General features: G+C 38.9%; 1 protein-coding gene and 1 long non-coding RNA gene across 6 annotated transcripts in view; one reads left to right on the forward strand and one right to left on the reverse strand.

Moving 5' to 3' along the window:
- LOC124109663 (uncharacterized) overlaps positions 1 to 26,320 on the forward strand; it is a 34,429-nt gene extending 8,109 nt beyond the window's left edge. For 3 of the 5 annotated variants that reach the window (XR_006857062.2, XR_009224265.1, XR_009224263.1), the window contains one exon: positions 7,763 to 7,952. This is a non-coding gene — a long non-coding RNA (uncharacterized LOC124109663). Of the gene's footprint in view, positions 1 to 7,762; positions 7,953 to 12,649; positions 12,724 to 14,727; positions 15,385 to 23,311; positions 23,388 to 25,011 lie in introns of those variants that run through there. The other 2 variants (XR_009224266.1, XR_009224264.1) reach the window with 2 other exon arrangements.
- LOC124109662 (solute carrier family 28 member 3) overlaps positions 1,389 to 27,099 on the reverse strand; it is a gene marked incomplete at its 5' end in the record, with an annotated part of 33,286 nt that continues 7,575 nt past the window's right edge. Inside the window, 12 exon segments of the mRNA XM_046468326.2 lie at positions 1,389 to 5,233; positions 6,486 to 6,606; positions 6,848 to 6,946; positions 7,738 to 7,819; positions 12,049 to 12,246; positions 13,044 to 13,212; positions 15,467 to 15,597; positions 18,254 to 18,379; positions 20,321 to 20,401; positions 22,596 to 22,676; positions 25,661 to 25,738; positions 26,304 to 26,417. Of these exon segments, the coding sequence (XP_046324282.1) occupies positions 5,107 to 5,233; positions 6,486 to 6,606; positions 6,848 to 6,946; positions 7,738 to 7,819; positions 12,049 to 12,246; positions 13,044 to 13,212; positions 15,467 to 15,597; positions 18,254 to 18,379; positions 20,321 to 20,401; positions 22,596 to 22,676; positions 25,661 to 25,738; positions 26,304 to 26,417 (1,407 nt within the window).

Below are 27,099 nucleotides of genomic sequence, written 5' to 3' on the forward strand. Positions count from 1 at the left end.
CTTTATTTTATTTGACCCAAATGGTAGTTGTAGTTTTTCCTCTCACTATGTTTTCTTTTGTGCATACTTTGGAGGGACATTGTCTCATTGACTGTAGGAGATTCAATTTCAATTGCCAGGTTGTCCTGGAAATGCATGTAGATTACTGGTGAGCTTAGCAGGCAGTCAAGAAGATTCCCACCTTAAAGATTCCCTACATTAAAGTGATGAGATTGGTTTGAATCCTGTAGAGTGTTCAACTGGATTATAAAAGCTTTGGGATGGTACTTGAGGGGGAAGGACTGAGGAAGTGGGAAGAAACCACATGAGCCTGGTTTGAGGCACTGGGCGGACTGACTTCTTTTTTTCCTATTTTTTGCTTTCATTTGAAACTTCAAGAAAAAGCACTTTTCCCCAAGTGCTTTGAGTATCGTGCAACCATCCAGATGACTTTGCTGGTGTCACTCTCATGATTTCCTGGCATGAATAATAATCATTCACAGCTTGCTTAAAACTGTCCCTCCCTGTTCTCTTTCTCTTTTTGTTCTGCTTTTAAAAATATTTAAGTATTTATTTATTTATTGAATGTTGTTCTTTTATGTACAGACTTCTAGGTTTGAATCTCTAGTAAGGAAAAGAGCATCTTCACTAAACAGGGAGATAAGAGGATAAGAAGGAGATCCTGGGGGGACAGGCACAGTGACACAGGCCGGTCATCCCAGCAACTCTGAGGCTTGGCCAGGAGGATCTCAAGTTCAATGCCAGCCTCAGCAACTTGGCAAGACCTGTCTCAAAATAAGAAATAAAAGGGCCAGGGATGTGGGACTCAGTGGTAAAGTGCTCCTGGATTCAATCCCTAGTACCCCGGGGAGAGGGGAAGGAGAGAGACCTTGGCCTGCATTCTTCTTTCCTTCTTCAGCCACCACACTATGAGTTTGTTTTCCAGTCTTTTCCTCCTGCTCCCAAGCCAGCAACTTTATCCTCCAAGGAAACACCTTTAATTTTGTCCTAATAGGGTTTCCACAGTGTGAAGTTGAATCTGGCAGGGCTTTGTGTTCTTTGGGAGGTCAGGGGCTTCATGTATTAGGAGTGAGAAAACATTTTATATTTTGAAGACAAAATCACCTAATTTTTAAGTGACATTAAGTTCTATGAAGTTTTTCTCTGCAGCTGTCCCTTCATCTCTGCCACAACTGCTGCTATTTCAGCAGGTTGGTTTGGTAGAAGTGTCCTTATGGTAGGAGGTCTTCTAGTCTTCTGTAGCATGTTTCACTGTGGGACAGAGGTCTCCCAATAGAGGACATCCAGGGAAGTTCATGCACAGAGACAGGGCGCTTGGGATGCATCCTGAAGTCTTGGCTCCATGCTCCATATTTGTAAGATTCACAGTATTCAATTAAAACAAACAATTTATAGTTAGCAATACTTTTTATTTACAAAGGCAAAAAATTAATATAGAAAAAGAGCCTCAAGACATCCTGATTTGAAGGGTTTCTACCTCTTATGCACCCCACAACAGCTTTATGAGAGGAAGTAACTTTCCCAAGGTCAAATGGAGATAGGGTAGAGCTTAAAGGGTCCCCTTGGGGATGATATTATTCTGTCAAGAAAACATGGGGACACCAATATTATTTCAGGTTATTATGATATATTTGACATCCTTTGTATCTATTAGGTTTTTATCACTTAAAAAAAAGTCTTAATACATGGGGTCTTCAAGGGGGTATGGAAAAATATTAGCTGTAACCGTAGTGTGTGGCCCTCCAGAGGCACAGTTTATAAGCAGATATTACAATATTGGAATTTCATGAGAAGGATGATTAAAGGAAAAAGATCTCCTTAAGAAGCCAATGATACCAAAAATGGTGGGTAAATGTGTGTCAACCACATTTCTGAGGCAGCCGTCTCTCATACAGAACTCATGATTTCAAACATTTAGAATGTGCATCATGAATCTCCCGCTGCAGATTAAGAAGCTGGCATCTGAAGTTCTCAGCATGGCTCCCTCAGGAGTGTTAGCACTATAACTCTCCTACAAATAGATAGTAACCAGGTGTCAGGCTTTGATTTAGTTCTTTAATGAGAGAAGCAGCAGGGAGACAAAAGCGCAGGTTCAGAGAGCGTTTGAAGGCAAGGGATCCGTGTTGTCCTTTGGGGCATGGTGTCCCTTTGGATTGTCTGGTTAGATATGGGACTTTAACTTGCTACCATGCAGGAAAACCATGTTGGCATTGGGGTTTGCTTTTCTACTGGGCCAAAAGCCAAAGCAATGAATTAATTTCTGCAGGCTAACTACTAACCGTACAGGGCTAAAAATTACTTGCAATTTTCTTGTGGATTATTTGTGATAATTCCCTTCACAGGAGTCGGGGGGTTAGGCCAGCTTATTGGGAAATGTTTCACATGCAACAGAACATGAAGCAGCTACCACTTGGCCTTCCACAGGAGTAGTGAAGAGTTTTTCTTAACATGAGTGTGGATTTATGATTACTGTTCTTCTGATTATTGCTGATTAATCACCTCTGCTGGGTGGATTCCTGATCAGGCAAGTTCAGATGATAACTGCTCTTTCATATTGGCAATAATTTATACACACAAGGCATTGTTCTAAATAAGTGGTTTACAACATAATTACACTTAATTTATACCATATGAGGTGTATGCATTTGTCAGGATTCTCCAGAGACACAGAACCAATAGGATGTGTGTATCTTTGGGTTCTGTATCCTTAGATATAATCAACTGCGGATTAAAAATATTCTGTATGGAACATGTATAGAATTTCCTTGTCACTATTCCCTAATCAGTACATCACAACAGCTGTTCACACAGCACTTACATTACATTGGACATCATAAAAAATATAGATTTAAAGTATATGGAAAAATTTGCATGGATTAAAAATCTGGACACCCTAGGGAGAAGGGAAGGATAAAGTTAGAATTATAAATAATTTGCAGGAATGTCCATGTTTATTGCCAACTAAAAAGAAGGAAGTTAAAGTAATGTGTAAATAGACTCATTCCATTTGTTCACCAACAATAAATCCCCCGCATTCTAATAAACCATTTGTATAAGCAAGGAGAAAGGTGTGTGAGCTACTCAATTAACAGTGACAGCCTGGGGGTGTGGTACTGGTAAGAGAGCCAGGTAAACAGGGTGGGGAGAAATATGTTTAGCTATGTTTATACAATCTTCATTTTTTATTAAAGATGACTAACTTTACAATTTGAAAAGACAAACTTAATAATAAGCAGAGTAGCAATTATGTAAAAAAAAACAAGCTTAGAGGAGAGTTACAAATATTTAAAGAATAGTAATGACAAAAGATTTTCTAATTCTTTTTAACTCTTTGGATTCTTCTATTCCATTTCATTCCTGAGGCTCTCTAATAGCCAATGAATTTTTAAACTCGATCCTTTGTCATTACATAGCCATAACTGAGAAAGGAGAACCAAAATGTGAATTATTGGCAGTTTTGACATATTGTCCTATGCTATAATGAAGCCTGAAACCAAAAAGACATGCAAATATATTTTTCTAAAATAAAGTGTAAAGAATGAAAGGGCATATTGGATCCCAAGAAAAATGAATTCAAATAAAAAATTAGAAATATTTTGGTATATTTACTTCAAGGATAAAGAGTCCTTTGAGATCACTCCTTCACGTCTAACAAACCAAAACCAAAAGAACAGCAAAACAACACAACTGTTTACTCATGATCTTTTAAAAAAATAATAACTCCTGTGCATGAACAGATGAAAAAAAAAAAAAAAAGAAACAAATTGCTTAAGGTATCAGAACTTTGTCACATTCAGAGTCTCTTCTCTGTGAGTCACTTTTTGACTCAGAGGCATTGGTGTTTTCTCACACAATGTGTTCTTTGGAATATTAAGAGCATCAGTGATGAGCATGTCATTAAAGGAAAGCACCATCATCTCTGACATTTTCTGAGACCCAGTTAGCAAGTTCGATGTTGACATCTCTCTGGTCAATGGAAATATGAATGAAGTTGTTTAGATCTGAACAAGAACTTATTTTTCTTCTTGATTAGTCCTTATATGGCTTTTTTTGAATGAAGATTGCTTTCCAGTCTTGTCACCAGGAATATTACTAAATTTGCACATGAATAGACCTACCATTATGTCCTGTAACAAGTTGACTCCTTGAAGGAAGAATAGATATCATGTACTCTGTAGTATCATATTATTCTTGTAAAATACTTACCATCCTTCTCTTTGATAGGATAATTCCTCTATGGTCACAGACATTATATTTCCCATAGGAAATCTTCTGGGTAATAGAATATAGGGCAAATGAATGGTGTCACTTCCACTAGCAGAAATTTTAAGAACCATCATGTTATCCCTACCTTTCTTTTCCCTCTCTAATACCAGCATGCCTCACACAAAGGCTGCTTCTTTAGCCTGCATCCTGGAAATTAAGAAAATATAGATTAAGCCAAAGTTGACCATTACAAACATAATATGAGTGAAAGATAAATTTAGCTACAACTTTTTGTGATTGTTTGTTACTGCAGTATAACTTAACTTAAACTGATTGATACAACTCTCCAAGATTACAGAATTTAAATCCTTATTCTGGTATGGTCTACATGCTTTTCTGAAGAACTTTGGATTTAGGTAGGACCTCTGGATGGTAGCCAATCAGTAGGTGTTTGCTGATCAGCCTTCCTTTTGGGTGAAATTCAAGTTCAAATTATTTCAGGGAAGTTAGGGTGAATGCAGAGTGATGTCACCTGAGATGTGTTTAAAACAAGTCACTCTGGGGCCATTTAATCTAAGAAGATATGGCTGAGTCACAGCCGTGTTGTTGAGAGCTACTGTTTAAACCTGTATTGTCATGAAATGCCTTAAAAATGTAAGGTTAGAAGACACTGTTGAGAGTGGAGATGATACCTCAGTTGGAGACATCATAGTAGGTCACAGTGTGGAGAAGGTGTGTTGGGGAAGGAAGGGAAGTAGGGAGATGTTATAGCTCTGGAAGGTTCACTCTTAATTTTTCTTCTTTCCTTGCAATTAAACTTGATTCCATGATTAAATTTATTAATCCGTAGACAATAGCTCAACATCTTCACTCAGAGTTCCAATGGGGAAGTGGTGGAATTCAAAATGTGTCAGGGATCCAACTGCAGTTCAGTGTTGGTGGATTCAACAATTTGCAGCAGCCCTTCACAAAGTACAGGTTGTAGTTTCCTCCTGGGATGACCTCACCAGGCTCCTTGACAGTAATGCTGGTGGAAAGTAGAATGAAACTGTTAGTTGAGCCTTGTACAGCAGAAACAATGGGTGAGCAGAAGGTGACACATTAAAAATGTCACAGGAATGTGGCACTGTGGTGCACCCTTCTTGCATTCCAGAAACTCAGGAGGAATAAGTTTAAAGCCAGCTTCAGCAACTTAGTGGGACTCTCAACAGCTTAGTGAGACCCTGTCTCAAAATAAAAAATAGAAAGGGCTGGGGATATAGCTCAGTGCTAAGGCACCCCTGGTACCCGCAAACCACCCACCCACCCCCCACCCCCGCAAAAAAAAAAAAAAAAAAAAAAAGCAAGGCACAGGGCAGAAAGCTGATTTTTTCCCCCTCACATTCTGGTTAGGGTGAGTTAAAGACAGTTACAGACAGGCATGGGGGAATTAATTTTGGCTCTCAAATTCTGTGTGACTTCAAGGATTTTTCCTATTTACCAGAAGAAGCAGAGATAGAATCAATCTTTGTAATGCACCTGCACATAAAAGAGAGCTGCTGGGATGGTGGGGATACTGATTTTGTGAGAAGAAACCATAGAAGGTGGAGATGGCTGCATGGGTCCCTGGTGTCCTCTTATCCACTATAGTCTATTACCATGTTGTCAGATGGATAGTCTTGATCCCCTTGGAAGGGAGGCAGTAGCAGGTGGAGCATGGGCTTTTTGGGTAGATGGGCATGAATTATCTTGGTTGTGCTGGCCTAATTTTCCTTGAGTGGACATAACCTCCCTAAGCCTCTGCTATATCAAATGCAAAAAAAAAAAAAAAGTGATAGTGCTCAACATACAGTGATTGCAAGTTGTAAGTGACAAAATTCATATGAAGTGACAGATGTATAGCTGGGTACATATTAAATACTTGAGCAGTACTACTGAGAATTTTAGTTCCTAGAAAAGTCAAAGTGAAACATTGATGTAATTGATGTTCAGTCTTATGTTAAAATAAGAGTTATAAAAGTAAGTGGACAAAGTCTTAAGATTGGATTTGACTATTAATAAGCAAGTATAGAGAAGTTATAATCAAGAGTACAACACCTAAGGAGACTAGCACAGGAGTGGAAGGGAGGAGGAAAGGGGAAGGGAAGATATTGGGAGTGAAATCGACCAGATTATATTGTTATAATGTGTGTGTGTACAAATATGTAACAATGAATTCTACTCATGTATAATTGCAGTGTACCTATAACAATATAAAAATAAAAGAAAAATAGTTTCATTAAAAACAAAAATTGCAATACCTGCTCAACAGACTTTGGCAACAAGACACCACTGTGGTTGCATTGCCAGGTAAACTGGAGCTGAAGGCATTCTCTAAAACGTGATGGCAGTTGATGTCCTCGGGGGTGCCAGAGAGTATGCCTAGAAGTGGAACAGAGTGCCATTTATTTTCATAATTAGTGAAGTCACCGAACGCTCCTTCTGTTCTAAGCTTCTCCCCAGCCGCCTCCACACCACACATTTAAATTTACAATATGCTTAATGGCAGCTCTGACTCTTAGCTTTCTGCAGCAGCATATGCTGCATATAAGGATTGGAGACCTTGCTTTCCTGAAGGCTGCCTTCCGTGGGCACCCAGGAAACAAAGGATGGGATGTAGTACCTGCGACACAGGCTGTCATGAAGCAAGCAACGGTCCCTGAGATCAGAGATCTTACTGCTCCAGCGACGACGTCCCGCTTTCTGCTAGGAGCTAGAGAGGCTGGGAGACATGAAAGGAGCTGTTTGAGATTAATGCTGATTCTACTGGTTAGAAATCCAAATTTGTAGCCTCTAAAAAGTGTTCTGATATTGGAGTTTCAGGTCAGTTGGAAAGAAACAAGTCCTTAGTTTTATCCAAAGGGCTCAGAGAGCATGGAGAGCATGGCAAATCAAAGGGGATGCACGGAGGGATCGATTGATGAGATGGTGTGACATGGTGACTCAGAACTGTGACCGACTATTTCCATGCCTGTGGGAGACATCACTCATAAATCACAGCATTTTCCCACCAATCTTTGATTGGTCCCCAGAATCCTTCTCCAGGGAGGTATTATAAATCCAAACATAATGGTACACGCCTGTAATCCTAGCTACTCAGGAGGCTGATGCAGGAGGATAACAACTTTGAGACCATCCTGGACAACTTAGCAAGGTTCTGTCTCTAAGCAAAAAAATTAAAGGGCTGGGGGTATGGCTCAGTGGTAGAGTAACTCTGGGTTCAATCCACCACAAAATAAAAATCAATCAGTCAATTTACTGGTGTTAGTATACAAGTGAAACTTCTGTGTTGCTTTGGGTTGGGAGAAGCATCTGCAAGTTTGAGGATATTGTTTCTGAGGTTAGTTTGGGTGTACAGAGGAAATCTATCTTGTAGAATGGGGATAAAAAATAGACCCCAGAGGATTTTCTACTATCGACAGTAACTTTTCTCCTGACATGAATAAGATGTGAGATGGAGTTCCAAAGTATGTTTATGTTACATCTGTTGTAGAAGAATATCTTTTCACTTACTGAGTCCACCGATCACTATTCCTAGGGAACCAATGTTGGCAAACCCACAGAGGGCATAAGTGGCAATTGTCTCAGAACGAATCTGCAAGCAAGCATAAACACCAATGGATCCATGATCTGACCCATCCTAAGAAACCTGACATCCCAACTTGGCTTTGTATTTTGACTACAGAATTGATATTAACAAATAAATGCACAGCATATAGTGGCAAATACCCATTGTTTCCAGGGCAGTTTTTACCATCTCCCCTTGAATTTTGAGAGAGGGTGAAGAGGGGCTGTGTAGATTCAAGAAATGCTCTACAATGGACTTCGAATTGGTGGCCTTGGTTCTAAAAATGCTACTTCCTGCTCATTGGTAATTTCTAATATTCCATTGGACCTGGCCCACCTGCTACAATGTGCCAGGTGTAGTACTAGTTGGTGGAGATACAAAATTGGTCCCAGAAAATATTCACATTACATTTATTTGATAAAGAACTTATTCAAAATATATAAAGAACTGCTATTACTTGATAAGAAGACAAATACCTAAGGAAAAATGGGTGGAGAGATTTGGATACTTCACAAAAGATACAAATGAACAAGAAGCTCATGAAAAGGTGCTCAACATCATTAGCCACCAGGGAAATGCAAATGAAAAACAATGAGATACCACTATACATTTACTAAAATGGCTAAAGTTTAAAAAGACAGACAACACAAAATATGGCAAAATTACAATGCAACGGAAACTCGTGTATTGCTGGTAGGAACGCAAAAGGACACAGCCATGCTGTTTTATGGCAGATTCTCATCAAGTTAATACACGCTGCCTGTATAAACCAGAAATTTTCCTAAGAGAATTATAAAAACACATGACCCCCAAAATACTGTACATGAATATTTATAACAGCTTTACTCTTAATAGCCCCACACTTAAAACAACTCAAATGTCCTTCAGTAGGAAAATGGACACAGTATGAATATCTATAAAATAAAATGCTGCTCTGCAAGAAAAAGAAAATGGAAGTAATATATACAACAACATGAATGCTGAATGCTTATTGAAAGCCAAAAGTAATCGACAGTGAAAGAAAGATCATTGGTTGCCTGGGACTAGGTTACTTCACGGGGGGTTGTTGACTACAAAGGGCCTAGAGGAAAATTAAGAAATAATATTAGTAAAAAAGAAATTCTCATATATCAGAGGGGCTGCCGTCTAGTCTGGCCACAGTGTGTGCTTCCCTTTCTTTCCCAGTTCTGGCCATATCACGGACATGTTTGGATGCCCATTTGGAAGCAAGAGAAGGAAGAAAGGTACCTACATCATTGGGACAATAATTTTTTTCCAATATCCTAAAACATCTATGATTTGGTTCAAAGAACAAACCAAACATGCTACATTCACTAATAATACTTTATTTTTTTCTTGTGCTAACTGGATTTTTAAAAGCTCACGCTTAAGATTGAAGTGCTTGTGGTAAGTTTTTGTTGACTGGAAGGCCCCTCTTCTCTCTCATAGTTTCTGAGAACTTCTTTGTTATTTTCAAACAGTGTGCAAATAGCAGGGGGGAAAAATAATATTGAGTATTTGCACAGTCTACTGTTCCTGGAAAAGCTCATCCTCGTCCCCTGCTCTTTCTAGTGCTTTTCATTTAATTCAATTGGCTTCAACAGAGCCATGCTTATTAAGAGACTGTGAGGAGGGACATGGCATGAAGGACGTATGACTCTTCTTTTCCCTGTCTGGGGATTGTGGGGCAAAGGGATACATAGATGTGGCCAAGTATGGTTTTATAAGAAGAGGACAGGGATGTTGGGATGATTCAATTTGGCCTTTGTCCACCTACATGAAAGATTACATAATGGAAAAGGATGTACTGCACTACAAAATTCACGCTACAGCTCTTCTTGAGTGCAAGCAAAGATGCTACACATACAAGGACAGCCACCATGGCACTACTTCTAATAGCAAATTGCTAAGTGTTCATCAGCAAGGGCCTGATTAAATGAATTACAGTGTCTATGCAATAGAATACTGTCATAGGCACTGATATAGAAAGTTTTCCAAGATATGCTACTGAGCTCAAAAAGCAAGGTTAAGAACAGTGAGCACATTATGCTCAAGGGAGAAGAACTGGGTGGTAGAGAACTAGGGATTGTGCCTTTAACCTCTACAACTTTTTGGAGATTTTAAATTCTAAATGATGTTATATACTAAGATGTAAACAAACATGCAAAGTATTATCTTTAAGAAAGAGAAAATGATGGAGCAATAAATGTCTCCTTCTCTGTGTGTGGGTGCCACATCCATATGTTGACTTCTTACCTTAGATGGAGGTTGGCAGTGGGTGTGATTCAATGGATATAACTGGGGATTTGAACATAGCATGCTTCAGTCACATGTCATATTTTCTAGAATGTTGTTGGAACATACTTCACCCCTTGTTGGTTGGTAAGCAAAAATTGCTGGGGCTCTTCTCCATTGCTGATTTATAATCAGAAATCTGGAGTAACAAAATGCTGCTCCCATCATGACAGCAATGAATGACAGAGGCCACTGAGCTCACATCTCACTATGTGCTCTGTGTGCCTGCCTTTGTCTGGGCTCACCCCCAAACCCAAATCAGTGCTACAGTTCTGTCTCCATTTTCTTAACAGCCTTTTCACAAAGCTGCTTAGCATTGCCAGAACTGGCAGCTCACTTTTCTCATTAGCAAAACTATTTTCTGCTTGCAACTGACAGTTGGGGATAGGAAACATTTCACTTAATTTAGCTTATTGTTTACTTTTGGCAGGAAAACCAATGGTCTAGGTGGCATCCAAATAATGAGAGTAAATGGTCAAGTTTCACTGTGAGGCTCATTGAAGAAAGAACATGTGAGAAACAAAGCCCCTGTCCTATCAGATGTGTGGGTCAAAATGCCCCTGATTTCGAAGTGTAATCAGTGGTCCTGGAGTAGGCTGTTGCTAACTTGTGTAACATGTGGGACACAATTCAATTAGTATGACTGGTCTTTGGGCAGCTGGAAGGGGTGGTGTTGGTGTTGGGGGTGAACAGTATCAATACTTGGGCAGCCTGCTTTCCCTCCTTTGCCTTTTAAAACCCAATATGAACCTGGGACATTAACCACAAGTAGGTTATAGAAATGGTGGTGGTCAAAAATATTCACTATTGCCTGAATGGAAATAGTTTAGTTTCCACTATGACAATTCTATTGTTTGGGGGGTAAGAAGTTGGAGATTCAGCTACAAATACAGCCTCATCCAATTTCCTCATTCCACCAAAGTCCAGGCAGACATTAGCATCTCTTTGTAGGCTGTTGCTCTGAAGTTGACATGATTATGAGGCATTTAAATCAAGGTTTTCAGATCATAGACCTGAGTTTTTTCTTCCCTGTCATCCCCCTGGATGGTAATAATGCATCTTACCATCTCTTGATGGTGGCCAGGCACCATTTTGCATTTAGGCAGTTTCTCAGAGCTCATAAAATTCCTTCCCCTGGAAGGAAGAGGGCTTTGTGATCATTAGACTATGGGCTCCATGAGGGTAGGACCTGTTATAATTTGAATCATGAATGACCCCCAAAGTTCCATATGTTAAAGGTTTTGGTCCCCAGTTGATGGTGCCATTGGGAGATGGTAGAGCCTTTAAGAGGTGGGGTTTTGTGGAAGGAATCTAGGTCATTGGGGGCATGTCTTTGAAGGAGAAATTGGGACCTAACCCCCACCTCTTCCTCTCTTTTTGCTTCTTGGCTCCCATGAGGTGAACAGATCTCCAAAGCAATATACTTTTGTCATGATATACTCAGGCCCCAAAGCAATGAGACCAACAGACTATGGATTAAAACCTCTGAAATCATAAGCCAATATAAAACTTTCCTCCTCAGAAGTTAATCATCTCAGGTATTTTTCCACAATGATGCAAAACTAACAGAACAGTGACTTGTTCGGTACTTGGTCTTGGTATGGAACATATTACACATAGAAGGCATTCAATAAATACTTTTGACTGATTGGTTTCAGTCTCAGCTCATGTGTCTATAGGTTTGTGTCTACAGTCTTCAAAAGTAAACTATCACTGATATGGATGAGTGTTTCTCTCTCCCTGCTACATAAACACACACACATGATTAATTCAATACAGTTGAAAATAATGAAGTGCCATGTACATTATGAACTCCACAAGATTAAGGATTTTTGATTTGTTTTGTTCTCTGGTATAACTCAAGTGCCTGGCATAGTGTCTGATACACAAAGGCACAAGTCACTAGATGACATATGAATTTAGGTGAAGAAGTACACGGAAAAATCAGAGAATTTACTCACTGACATATATTGCTGAGTGCCATTCACAAATTTAGGTCCAGCCTGTTTCCTCAAATTGATCAATTGTGAGAGTTGCTCATAAGCCACAAATTCATTGAAGAATGTCTTATAACCTATGAGTCTGCCAACCATAAAGCTGTCTTGCCAGTCTACTCCCATCATGAAGGAAAAGGGCATGAAGATGTAGGAGCATATTAGCTGCAAAAACCAGAATATATTTGGTTAGAACAGGCATTTGCTTCTAGTTCTTTTGCCTCATTCTCTCAACAAGATTGTTCCTGAATCCTCTATCTCTTTTAGACACAAGATATCACCTCATATTCTGTTTCCCATCATTATATATCAGGAGTTGTTATGGTTTAAATATGGGTTCATCCTTACCAATACTCCTGTTGAGGTTTGGTCCTCAGTGTAATGCTGCTGAGAGATGGTGGAGCCCATCAGATGAATTAATATCTTTCCCAAGAGAGACTGGATTAGTTTTTTCTGGTATATAGTAGTACTCTAGAGAGTATGTTGTTATAAAGTGGGTGAGCTCTTTTGTCTCTCCTCTCCCTCTCTGCACATGCCCATTTGCCCTTTCTATGTTTCTACTATACAGGGTACAAACAATAGCCCTCACTAGAAGTTGGACAGATGCAGCCACTTGACCTTGGATTTCTAGCCTTCAGAACGGTGAGATAAAATATACTCTTTTCTTTATAAATTACCCAGACAGGCATCTGTTATTGTAACAGAAAGCAGACTAAGACAGGAGTCAAGGCTGGAATTGGGTCCTTTGAAGCAACCTGGAATATTGGGGGTGGAGTCAGGAGCAAATGACTGTCTGGAGGAAGGAGGGTAGTGGGAGAGAGTGAGTTTGGGAAGATGGGGGAAGCCCTCTGAGGAGCTTCTGCAGTTTGTGAGAGTACATCCTGGGTAGTTTGGGAAGGCTGTACACAAACTTAAACAAGGATAGAAACAAAACAGAAAGCAGAAGCATGATGGAATTATACCTCGAAACTCAGCTGTGGGTAATCAAACATGTTTCCAAACCAGGACAGGGCTGAATTCACAAAAGATAACAGGGCCAAGAAGGCAATCAGATTCACAGTGATGTTTGCCACCAGAGGGATAGATGAGGATGCTCCCTGTGTTGCAGCTTCTAGGAGATTCCTTGAATCACTTTATAAAAAGATAGCAATTCCAGAGTTACCACAGATGCAGAAATGGCAGAAACAGACCTCATTTGAGTGAGAGGCAAACATTTAGATCTCTACCTTGGTCAAAATATTCATCTGAATCCCATGAAATCATGATGTTGAATATAGGTGGTGAGCATATTGCATCTAACCATTATCCTTTTTAATATTGTTTTTTCATGATGCTGGAGATTGAACTCAGGGCCTCACACATGCTAAACACTTGTGCAATCATTGAGCTACACCTCCAGCCTCAATATTGCTTTTTAAATTTGGGGCATTTATAATAAAAATTGGAAAATGATTAAAAAGTAGAGGTTTAGAATTTTTAATTGAAAGTAGCTATCAGACAATATTTATAAAATATTCATGGTATAAAGAGTCATAATCTTAGAAGGCCTGTATAGCTGTCACCTCATTTAAGAAATGGAATGTCCCATCACCTTTTGTTATGGTTTGGATCCAAGATGTGGCCTGAAAAGCTCATGTGTTAATGCTGGAATGTTCAGAGGTGAAGCGATTAGATTATGAGAGTTGTAACCTCATCAGTGGTTTAATCCATTTGATGGATTAATAAGTTGAATGGACTACTGGGTGGTCACTGTAGGTGGGTTGGTAGTATCTGGAGGAAGTAGGTTGCTGGAGGCATACCCTTGGGGAAAATAGGTTGTCACTAGTGTCTCTATTTCCTGGATGCCATGAGCTGAATGTTTTTCCTCCACCAGCCCTTCTGCCATGATGTTCTGCCCCAACTTGGGTCCAGAGCAATAGAGTCTGCTGACCATGGACTAAGTGTCTGAAACCATGAACCCAAAATAATGCTTTCCTTCTCTAAGTTGCTCTTGTCAGGTACTTTGGTATGCCTATGAATTCCTCAGTGTGTAATCTTATCCCCTCCCTACTCTTCTAATCTCAGAGGTTCCCGCCTCCCTCAATATTGTTTATCATTCCCTTTCTTTACAATTTTCCCACTTGCTTTATCTCTAAATGATACATCCTACAGATATGCATGCTTGCTAACTTCATAAGTGAAATCATTCTACAGGTTGAATATCTCTTATCCAAAATGTTTGGGACCAAATGTGTTTTGGATTTTGGAATATTTGCATATACATAATGAGATACCTTGGGGATAAGACCCAAGTCTAAATAAAAAATTAATTTATGTTTCACATATACCTTATACACATGGACTTAAAGTTTTTATGTTATATTTTAAACAATTTTGTGCATGAGACAAAGTTCAATGGTATGGAATTTTTCCCTTTAGTGTCAAAAGTTTTAGATTTTGGATTTTATAATTTTTGATTAGGAATGCTTAACCTTTACTGTATTCTTCAGTAACTTTGCTTTTCCACTCACGATATGACCTGATTTCCCTACAAATAAGGGATGACTCTTAGACACATCATGGTCTATGAATCATTGTTTAATGAAATACTTTTGAACATTTAAAATCTTATAGTTTTTCCCACCCCTTTTTCTTTCTTTTTCACAGGAAAAAAGAAGATGAACTTTCTTGTTATATAAAGCAACTCCAGAAATGCTCATCCTATGGCTTTCTAACACCTTTAAACAAAAGCTCAATGAACACTATGCTGTATTTACAATAAGATATATTTATGATGAACAGTTAAAGAAACGTATTGAAATTCAGGTATTTAGAAAGGTTTTCCTGAAGTGTTGAGAAAGATGTTTTTTGGTAAAGTCTAATTACAAGAAATTAAATCTACTTTAATATCATAATCCACTCTGTGCTTTCTCTCTATCAAATTTTTGCTGTTTTGAATTTGGACTTTCATGCTCCAACTTGTGTAGTCATTGTTATGGTTTGGATCTGGAATGTCCCCAAAGGCTCATGAGTTGGAAGCATAATCCCTAATACAATAAGGTGTTTGCTGGATTGCACCATTGATAGCTGAATGGACCACAGGAAGGTGGGACCTAGTTGGAAGAAATAGGTCACTGGGGGTGTGCCCCAGAAAGACTTATCTAGTCCTGAGCCCTTCCTCTCTTCTCTATTTTCCCTACTGTCATGAGCTGAGCAGCTTTCTTCCACTATGCCCTTCCGCCATGATGTTTCTGCCTTGGAGTCAGCTGACCATGGACTGAATCTTCTGAAACTGTGAGCCAAAATAAACTTTTCCTCTTCTAAGTTGTTCTTGTCAGGTATTTTGATGATAGCAAATGAAAAACTGACTAACGCAGTCATTGATTAGGTAACATGTCCCACTTACCCATTTTCCATTTTCATGGCATTCTTGAGGGTTACTTTAGGTTTTTCTGTCTCAGGCCAAAAGAGTTTAGCAACAGCCAATGATGCAGGTGCTGACATAACTGATGCTGTTAATAAGTGGGTGGATGAAACCTGCAATTTCAGAAGAAAGCAAGCAAACAAGCTGAGCTTTATTCTTGTATTCAGAAAAGTGACTCAAAAGCCTTATAGGGAAGAGATGGAACAGGAGTCAATTCTATGCCAAAAAGCAATGCTTCTTTGGAGGTTTGGAAGAGCAACTTTTGTCCATGAGCCAAGCCATGACATCACCCTGAGAGTCAGAGGGACAAAGAAGAGATTCAAGTTAATTGGCCACATTCTTGAAGGAAAAGCACAAAGCCCAAATCTGATCATTTCAGAAGATAAGTAATAGTGAATTTTAAGAACTCTCAAAGAAGACTCCTTAGCCTCTATGTTATCTTTTTAAATGACATATAGTCCCTATAGCCTATATTTCATTTCATCATCAATTTAGATGGGTTATCTGGGGTGGACTGGCATGGAGACAGGATTCCTAATCTATGTAAAGGCATGATATTTCCCCTCTCCACCTTCCTTTTGCTCTCCTGGAATCCTTTGTGTCTTTACACAATATGCTTTTATCCAGAGTCCCTTTGATTCTGTAAATTATTTCTGTTTTCCTTGTGACAAGTTTACTCTTTCTCCTTCCCACTCCACATACTTGACATTGCTTCTGGATTCTCTTCCCTACATTTTGAGAATCCCATATCCAGTGTCTCCCTCTGCATTCCTATAACACCTATCCCATTATTTTCAAGTTAAAGATGGAGTTTCATTTTTAAAAGTTTTTTGTGCATTAAATTTTTACATAAAAGTGGGATTCATTGTGATATGTTTGCACATGCACATAACATGATGATCAGTCTCATTCCCCAAAACCTCTCCTTTCCCTCCATTTCTTCCTCCCCCTGATCCTCTTCCTCCCCCATCCCCTCCATCTACTCTACAGGTCTTCCTTCTATTGTTATTATTTTTAAATTAGTGCACTATAATCATACATAAAGTGGGTTTCATTGTGGTACTTGTAGATGGACATGACATAATTTGACATCATTCCCTAGTACCTTCCCTTGCCCTTTACTTCCCTTGCCCTCTATTCCTTTGGTCTCTCTTCATTTTCATGAGAGCCTTATTTATTGATTTATTTTCTCTGTATCTTCCACATATGAAAGAAAACATTCAATCCTTGACTTTCTGAGTCTGACTTATTTCACTTATCATGATATTCTCCAGTTTCATACATTTACCAGCAAATTACACAATTTCATTTTTCTTTATGGCTGAGTAGAACTCCATTGTGAGTGATATATATATATATATATATATATATATATATATATATATATATATATATATATATATCATCTGTTGATGCGTACCCAGGATGGTTCTATAACTTGGCTATTGTGAATTGTACTGCCATAAACATTGTATGCATGTAGCACTATAATATGCTGATTTCAGTTCTTTAAGATAAATACCAAGGAATGGGATAGCTGACCTAGCCCATTTTTAAAGGCAGCATTCCCACAGTAGGGGCAGAGTGAATAATCTAGGGATCCATTCATATTGCTTATCTCTAATATATCCTTCACTTTTTTCTTCTTCCTTCTTTCTACTAGTTGGCTGTCCCCAGCTTGAATGAAGAACCTGGAATGAAACTCACTTGTCTTGCAATAGATCCTAGTCTCCTGAATCACAGAGTGTTGCCTGTACGATTAGGTTTCTCTGACTTCAGGAAAATAGAGACAGGTGTATTAAAAAAAATACCAGCAATTACAAAGACAGGTGCCCTTAGGCACTTTCGTAATTGAAACTCAGAGGATCCCTCTCTGATGGGAGAAAGGAACTGGACAGAGTATAGTTATAAAGACTCAAATCTCATTAAGGAAGACAGCCTGCCTGCCCTGTAGGGCTCTCCAGCAATAATAGCTGGACTTTCAGCATATTAAGTATCAAATTAATGTGTGGCTTATCAGCCTATGCACAGAGCACAATATTGGCTATCACAGCATTCTCCAGACCTACACCGTAGGCCACCAGCTCAAACATGGCTTTTAGTTGAAATCTGAGAAGTTTTAAAAATACTAGTAAATACCAAAAAATTTTACATAAAAGTGGGCTATGGGCCTGGGAATTAGGGTCTTTGAAAATTTATAGGTGATTCTAATGTGCAGTAAGGTTTGAGAATAATGCTGTAGGTCAAGTTTCCAAAAATCTGTTTTGAAAAGGTCATAGAGTAGATAATTGTGGTTTTGCAGGCCACAACTATGCCACAGACAAATAAATAGGAGTACCTTGTTTCTAATAAAACTTTATTTACAAAAACAAGTTATGCTCTGAATTTGGCCAGTGGTCCATAGTTGGCTGACCCCTGTTAAAATCTTTATTAGTAGTAGTAATAGTTTTTAATTTTTTAAAAAACAGTCAAAGTAACCTCATCATATGATTTCTATTGCTGTGGTTGGAAATAGTTCACATTTAGGTGGCAAGAACATGAAAGTGAAGACCCCAAACTCCTTGGGGTCACTACATTCAAATGCCAAAGAAAACTGACCAACTTTTGCCATACTACAAAAAAGACACTCTCTTGGCCTCCTTTTATACTGGCAATGGGAAAGAAAAGAAGAGTAAGAAAAGAAAAAAGAAAGGAAAAAAATAAATGAATAACAACAGCAAATAAAGAAGAGGTTGAAGTTTGCATAAGTTAATTCCAAAACAGTCTTACTCCAAAAGAAATGTATGCACCCAAGACGCTTCCAGCAATTGTAGCGAAGCCAGCAGTCATGATGGCATGGAGTTCTGACTTGGTGATATATGGTAAATATGGTCGGACCAGCAATGGAGACTCTGTCTGAAGAAAGAGAAGGGTAACTGGATTAAATGTGACCTTTAAAATCTTAGAGGAGGTGTGTAATCAGCACCACATTTCAATATAAATCCATGTTTCTAAGAGTCAGCCAACTCTATCAGCATCACTTGAGAATTGTTAGAAATTCAAATTCTCTGACTTATGGAATCAGAAACACTGTGGGTAGGGCCAGCAATTTGTGTTTTTACAAGTCTTCCAAGTAATTATGAGGCATGCTCAAGTTTGAGAATGTCTGCGTAATCTGAGCTCTAGGTCATTGTCATATACAGTCATGGGTAAACCCTGACATTTTTGAAGCTAGTTATAGGGTGCCTCCACCTAGCCTAGGACTGGATTCTATGAGGACTTGGAGTACATTACTAAGGGCTGACCAAGTAACTGCCCAGTGGTCTGGCTCATGGACTGGGGATTTCTTGTGGGCTGTGACTTTTCACCATTTAGTTTCATCTACACAGACTCGACCTGTTTCTGAAGACTTCAGGAAAATAGAGACAGGTGTATTAAAAAAAATACCAGCAATTACAAAGACAGGTGCCCTTAGGCACTTTCGTAATTGAAACTCAGAGGATCCCTCTCTGATGGGAGAAAGGAACTGGACAGAGTATAGTTATAAAGACTCAAATCTCATTAAGGAAGACAGCCTGCCTGCCCTGTAGGGCTCTCCATCAATAATAGCTGGACTTTCAGCATATTAAGTATCAAATTAAGTACTATAGGAGCATGGGTGCAATTTTACAATTTTCTCCTTATTATTTCTAATTGTTATATAAGATTGAATGCATTGAGCCTCAGTTTATAGACTAAATAGTAGTCCAAATACGTGAGCCTTCTTATCCTGCAGGTAGTAGCAATCAACTCAAGATGGTGCCCTAATTAGTCCTAAGATATTTTATGACTGTAATTATTCTAATTTCAACTTACAGGGGAAGGAAGTATGTTTCATCTATCTCCATTAAAGAGCTCCAGGCTGGTGAGCTGGGCTTACCAAGAAGGCTCAATCTGCTTGAAGGAATTGGAGCAGTAGGAAGCCTGGCATTTGGAGCTGTGTTTCACTGGGTGACTCCATTTTCGCTTCAAGTCCAATTTCTCTGGACAGTGGTTCTGGCCAATATTCACCCTTGGCTTCATTGGTGCATTATTCCATTCTCCCTGAAGCTATATATCCTGAGGGATGAGTAGCTTATTACCATTCCTCACTTTTCCACCTCTTAGGAATACTGCTATTTTGAGGGACATCCTTGGCATCAAATTTCTTTGCTTAAATGGACTTTAGGCAAAAGAGCATTTATCCCTGTGATGAATCAAGGAACTGAAATTTGTAGCCTAAAAGTATATCTTTAATGAGAAGGAAAAAAACATAAAGGCATTTTATACTCATGCTCAGCAAAGACAGAATGTTGGCTAGTTTGGACAAGTTGAGAATGAGAATTATTTATACAGCTGCATGGTTGTTGGCAAAAGGCCTTTGTTGGTTTTCTTTACTGCCACAGGCATTGCAGTGTAGAATACAAGTTTCTTACATGTTTGCAGCTTTAAGATAGTGAAATCCATTTGAGGAGATGAGCTGCTTGTTTCTGAAGAGTCAACCAGAAACCTCAACAATTCAATGAACTCAGAAAAGACTGTAGAGAGAATTTGTATATGAGAAGCCCTATGCTTTAATAAAATACCTCGACTTTTGTTTTCTTCACAACTTACAGGAACCCAATTCCATACCAGTGTATCTAAACACTTCGGAGGTATCTTTCTTTCTTTCTTTCTGGAATCTGGACATTGCCAAAATTAAGGGTTCCTTATTACATCTTTTTCTCCACACTAAAAGAAATGACAATACCATGGTATTTTCCTATTCTGTGTTTCAGAAAGAGACTATCCATTTAGTAGATGTCTTGTATTGCTTGCTTTCTTGGTATTGCAACTTACTTGTCCAACAAATATATTGCCAGCAGCAACTAGAGACTCAATAGGAGATGAGCCCATAGTAACAAGCATTATCCATCCGACCTAAAAGGAAGAAAGGGACAAAGTCAGTGATGAACTGTGTGTATATAACAAAATTCAAAGTGGGGTAAAGTCTTTGAACTGGAGTAAAATATTGAGGCCTTCAATAATCATGGGCAGGTTGGTGATGGTGATAAATGTATGTATAAACCATCTAGCCCATAGAGCAGGCTGATCAAATCCTCCTGTAAGGGTGGTAAGTCTGAGTCATTGTATAGACTTTTGAACATTAGACAAATGATTTCTACAGATATGCTTTATAAAAGTAATAAGTGATAATTGTTAACACTTATGGTAGGCTTTTCTGCATTCCAGGCACTGTTGTAAGCCCTTGACCTGTGCAACACATTGAATCTTTACTCTCTGAAGTATGTCCTATATATTATGCCCATTTTACAGAAGAGGAAACCAAAGTACAGAGTAGTTGTTTTGTCATAGAAAGTGGTTTTGTCAACTATTAAACAGTGAGATTAAACAGTGAACGTGGTTTATGGATCTACTGTTTGTACTGGCCTTTTGTCATAATTTGAATCTGAAAAGTCCCCCAAAGCCCCATGTGTTAAAGGCTTAGTCTCCAGACTGTATCACTATCAACTGGTGGTGAAAACTGTAAAAGGCCATGCCTGGCGGGAGATCTTAGGTCACTGCCACTAGGAGATATTGTGGAATCTCAGTCAATTCCTTTCCCTTTTCACATTCTGGTCATCAGGTGAGCAGGCATTCCCTGCCCCAAAGCAGCAAGGCAAATCAATCATGGACCAAAACTTCCAAAACTGTGAGTCTAAATAAACCTTTCTTCTATAGAAGTTGATTATCTCAGATATTTATCATAGTAATGGAAAGGTGACTAATAAACCTTTCAACCAGTGACCATGATACCTATCTCAGGATGCTGACTTCCTGTTGAATTCTATTTCCTTTCTTTCCACTTAGCTATATGAGTACGGTAATTCTTTTTTAAAAAACATTTACTTTTTGATATTATTTATTAGCATGGGAAAATGGCTACATTGAATAGTGGTTGGAAAAGCAAGATGTAAAATGATGTATAACTTCATTGACAGTTATATATAACATTATCTACATGCATTTATGATACAACAAAGACTCTTATGATCATTTTTTAACATATTTGTATTTGTTTTTAAGGCTTTCTCTCTCTTTCTCTGTGAGATTATTTCACACAAGCTCTATATACTTTCTTATTTTTAAAAATTGCTTTATTTTGGTTCTGGTGATTGAACTCATGGCCTTGTGATGTTAAGCAGGGCTTCTGCCATTGAGCTGCATCCCTATCCTTTTTTTTTCTTTTTAAAAAGGCAATTAGTCCTATGCATTTTCCAAAGATTCTAAGCAGATACATATTATCATCAAATAATATTATTACCAGAATTTTAAAAATTTGGATTCTAAATGTGAGTGCAGTAATTCTGAATATATAAACCAATAATCAGGAAATTATGAGTACTGGAGCTCACTGTGATTGCAAATTCTGCTGGTTTTCTTATTCTTTCTTTCTCTCTTTCTCCTATCTTTTCTCTTTCTGGTTATATATTTTGATTTATTTACAGGAATCAAAGGAAGGCTGTGGTTGTCCCTCAAGGCCTGTGTGCACTGGTCTGCTTCCATATGCATCCAAACTAGCTTACAAATATCTAGTTTTCTGATCTGACATGAGAGTAGAACTCAATTACTGGAGCAGCACGAATGAGATTAACTCTTCTTTAAAAAAAAAAATGTGTGCTTATAAAACTGCCCCACCACCAGAGTAAAAAACACTTCACTTTCCTGCTTTAATTTCTCTAGCAACTCTAAGATGAGGCATACCTACTTTGGTAACTTTCTAAAGACAAGTATGTATGAGGCCTAGTGTAGGTAACTGTGAGGAGAGATCAACACCACTTCCCCGTGGCAGGTATTTGACCTCAATTGCTTGGTTAAAGACGTAACTGCTATGGTTTCATGGAGTTATCCAGTGGATTATAAATCAAAGCCCTATTAGAAGACCCTGAGATAAAATTCCTCTTATGGGCACGTGCAGGATTTGGCGTTTCAATGTAATAACTTTGGTGATGGAGGTGAATATTTGTAGGAAGAGAAAGGCACTTTGGAAATGCCTGGATAAAAGGCATTTAAGACTTTGTACCTGAAATAATCAACTCTGCACCTGTCACCTTGTATGTCCCAATCCCAGTACCTTTCTGATGATCCACTGCATCAATCCCATGTAGTATAACATGGACATCACAGTGCTGAAGAAAATCACAATTGGCAAGACCTGGGGATGGGGGAACAGAGTTAGTTATGGGTCAGTGGTGACCCCAATAATATTGCAGGTTTACTATTAGGTCCCCTCTCTGCCTCCTGTCTCCATCAGAGACACCATAACAATGCTGGAAACGCCTCTTGAACTGACAACCCTTTTTACCAGGCAGCTTCCCTCTCTAAGTCCCTTATTCTAATTTCTTCTAGATAGGCTTGAGTGTCAAATTGATTTGACTATGTCCCCTGAAAGTTCAGGTGTTGGAAACTTAATACCCAGATTCATATGTTAATGGCACTTGGAGGTGGGGTTTTTGGGAAATAATTAGGATTAGATGAGGGCGTGAAGGTGGGGCCCCCATAGTGGCAGTAGTGGCTTTATTAGAAGAGAAAAGAGATCTGAGAGCGTTCACTTGCCCTGGCTCACCATCTGATGCCCTCTGCCATGTTATGAGGACCAAGAAGGTCCTGATCAATGCCAGCTTGTTGGAATTAGACTGCCCCCACCTTAAATTTGTACTCTAAATAAACCTTAATTCTTTATAATAATTATCCAGTTTCAGATATTGTTGTAACAGAAGAAAGAAGGCTCAACAAGTATATTTCATAGAAAATGTGACCTCTCCCCTTCTTATTTTATTTTATTTTTAGTTTTAGGTGGACACAATATCTTTATTTTATTTTTATGTGATGCTGAGGATCAAACCCAGTGCCTCATGCACGCCAGGTGAGCACTCTACCACTGAGCCACAACCTCAGCTCCGACCTACCCCCTTCTATGATGAGGTTTTCTTAGAGAAAAAATACTATTTGGGCGGGGGAATTTTGATAGCTAGAGCCACAAACTGAAGGCCACTGGAAAATATTCTCATTGTCCTGATATTAAAAAGACATGAGCTTCATCCCTAATTAGCAGAGTAACCTGGGTCAAGATGAATCGTGAGGCACTTCAGATCCTTATTTGTAGCAGCTGTGCGGTTCAGATAATTCATGGTTGATACTTACACACAGTGCCTCCCATGGAGTATGCATTAATTCTTTTAGCTTTAGAAATAAAAATTATTTTACCTATAGATTTTTGAATCACTAAAGTGGTGACATTTTGAAGACCAGGTTAGTCCTGTGTTAAAGAAGGATGTAACTGGCTAGATCCTATTTCTCTGTTGCTCTTTTGGAACCTGCAGCCTGTGTTTCTACAGGGAGCAGTTTCCACCTACATAGACCACACACAGCTGTGGGCCAGGTCTCTACTCAGCCCCACTCCACCTCAACAATTCCCCACTATTCCCCCAGCTAAATGGCCAGATGATCTGCTACCAGAGACACAGAATGACCAAGGACAATTTGTACAAGATCTAATTTAGAAAAATCTATTAATTATATATACTAAAATACATTTTATGCCAGTATCAGAGCTCACTATGAGCCTCTTATTGGTTTTAATGGGTAGGCAGAACTTTCCTGAAAGCCTGAAGGAGTTAAAGGGGCTCATCCAGGGATTCTGAGTTGGCAGGAAAGCAGAAAGGCCACTGCCCTGGGGCAAGAGAGGAAAAGACAAGGTCTGAAGCACCCTTATTATCTGTATAGCAAGTTACTCCTTCCTGTGGTTTTATTCTTTTTCCAATTCTCAATTCATTTCACGATATAAGCATCTTTCTATCTCACTCTATAAATGCTTGACCCTTCTCAGATAAGGCTTAGTTATCTCAACACCAAAGCATCAGGTCAGCAGCTTTAGAGAAGATTCAGACCTTGATCTGATCATTGTACATTTATACATGTATTAAAATGTCACACCCCATGAATATGGACAATTATTATGTGTCAATAAAAATTAGAAGTAGGGCTGGGGATATAGCTCAGTTGGTAGAGTGCTTGCCTCGCATGCACAAGGCCCTGGGTTTAATCCCCAGCACCACCAAAAAATTAATAAATAAAATAAATAAAAATTAAAAGTATATTTTAAAAATCCAGTGTGGGGTGCAGTGGCATACACCTATAATCCCAGCTACTCAGGAGGCTGAATCAAGAAGATGGCAAGTTCAAAGCCAGCCTCAGCAACTTATTAAGGCCTTAAGCAACTAGTGAGACCCTATTTCGAAATAAAAATGAAAAGGGCTGGAGATGTATCTTAGTGGTTAAGTGGTTAAGTGCCCCTGAGTTCAATCCTTGGTACCAAAAAAAAAAAAAAAAAAAAAAAAAAAGATCTAGCATAAAAATTTGCCTAGCTGAATGGAGTAATTTAGAGGAAAATTTGGAATCTCTAAGGGAGAAAATGTATGAACATTAACACCACAAGAGAGAAAGCTGAAGAAAAGCCCAAATATAACTTTCTGACTCAATATTTGCAGGGACTTGCCAGAAGAGGGTGAATTTTCTGATGCTTGTGGGAACCCCAAGAGGGAATTGACTGTGCCTAGGCAGAGGCCAGGCTGTCTCTCTGTTGATTAGCAGAATGCCAATCCATCAAGATTGCTTCAATAAAGGTTGTACCGGAGCAAAGATGAAAAAGGTGAAGCCTGGGGATGGCTCTGGAAGAACACGGGTTAATGTGCTTGAGCAGCTGTCCCAAACTGCCTGTGACTGAGGAGTGCAGAGTGCAGAGCTGTTACCTGGAAGCCATTGGGGGCCATATGCCCACTCATTGCTGATTGCATAAATTTCTTTCTCCTGAATCTGAAGTTCAAGATACTATCACCCCATAGGATTCTTCATAAATACCTCAGCCAAGACCACCCCCCAACTTCCAACATTTGGATATTTGTGACTTCCCCTAGATATTTCCCTTAATGCTATACAGAAGTAACCTGGTGAAATGTGTGCAATCCTCTGACTTCAGATAACACTGCAAATGCAAAAGGCTGGTGATGTGTTGCATACCTAAAACAAGCCCAGCAATTATATACCTGGTGTTTGGTCAGTTAGGTTTTATCTGAACATCTACAAAGATTGAGAAGCTACTGACAAGACAGGAAGTACATGGAAAAAGTTCAGATTTACCTTAAATGCAAAGAAGTGGTCTGTGTATTTTTCACCAAAGACAAATTTAGCACCAGCATCAGTGTAACCCAGAAAAATCTGATTTGAGAAAGAAAAAGAGATCATTAAAACCACTGAAATGGTCGTTACAAGCCATCGTATCACTAGGCTCTGCAGAGGATGAGAACCATGTCCAATGAATGGCATAGAGCTGTATTTTTAAATTATGTCTGCATAAAGATTTTCTGTCATATCTGACATTAAGTCTGACTCTAGGATGCTAAAGAACTAGCTGAGTGTGGTAATTTGCTCTAGCAAGCCAGAGATAGTACACAGGTGCCACTTGTTACTACTGGATGCAAAGGAAGCTCATTTCTCTGTTTAGAAACCAGCTTATAAGGGTGACATCCCTATGGGCAAGGTGATGGGGGAACAGGGAAAGGGGATGGATGCAGTAGAGAATATAGGTAAGGACAGCAGTAATCATAATTAACTAGACAGATTAATGTATTCCACACAAACAGGTATTTGTCTGATTCACACTATGGAATTAAAATCTGGGTCAAATATTACAGACTTATAAACCTATTTCTGAGATGCCTCAAGGATTACATCCAAATGTTAAAAGCATCTTAAATGTAAAGTATTCTTTTGAAACACTTACCTGAACTTGTGTGCCCAACCAATTGAAAGCAATAAATCCAGGATTAGTCCTTAGAATTAACAGTCCAAGAAGAAATTGTAACCCAATTCCCCAAAAGACAAGTCTCCAGTAAACCTATGCAGAATGACAGAGATATTATCTTATTAGAAAGTTAATGCTGACGTTAGCATAAACATCAAAAGAATCACTGATTTCTTCTTTGGGAGGCCTGAGGAGCCATGAGCAGAGGGTCTTTTGATAGAACCATAGCTTCAAAAGCTTAAGATTGCATTTCCTCTCCTTAAACCTGGGTTTCAAGTCTTTAGTGCTGGTGAGTAACCACTAAGTTCTGATAAGTAACTTAGACACAAAGAGTAGTCTAAGAAGTGTCATTAAAGGAGGAAGGACCTGGCTGTTCTAGTCTTACTGTAAGTATTAGACAAATATAATTACTTCTCCTGCCTGGAAAATTGAAAGGCAGAACATGATTTCTCAGTATGTCTGAGGTTTGTTGATCTGACAATTTTATAAGTGAATTAAATGAAATTCTACCCTATTGAGGGGCTCTTATTTCGCTATAAAATGAACCAATAACCTGTAATGCAGATGTAGGATGTGCAGCAGAAATAGCAATCATCTGTTTTCATTTTTTGGTGGGGAAATGAGCTCTGAAAAGATCTATGGGAGCAAAGGCCCAGTCAGTGGAGATGCTTACCCAAACAGGCCAAGTGATTTGGATCATATCAGGTGAACTTGGCCTCAGATTAATGCTTTTTCCTTGGGTCAATCTTTTAGTCAGAAAATTCTTCCAGGGCTT

The sequence above is a fragment of the Marmota monax genome, unplaced genomic scaffold, assembly GCF_021218885.2.
Source record: "Marmota monax isolate L192 unplaced genomic scaffold, Marmota_monax_Labrador192_F-V1.1 WCK01_AAM20220418_F8-fsc01535, whole genome shotgun sequence".
NCBI lineage: Eukaryota > Metazoa > Chordata > Mammalia > Rodentia > Sciuridae > Marmota > Marmota monax.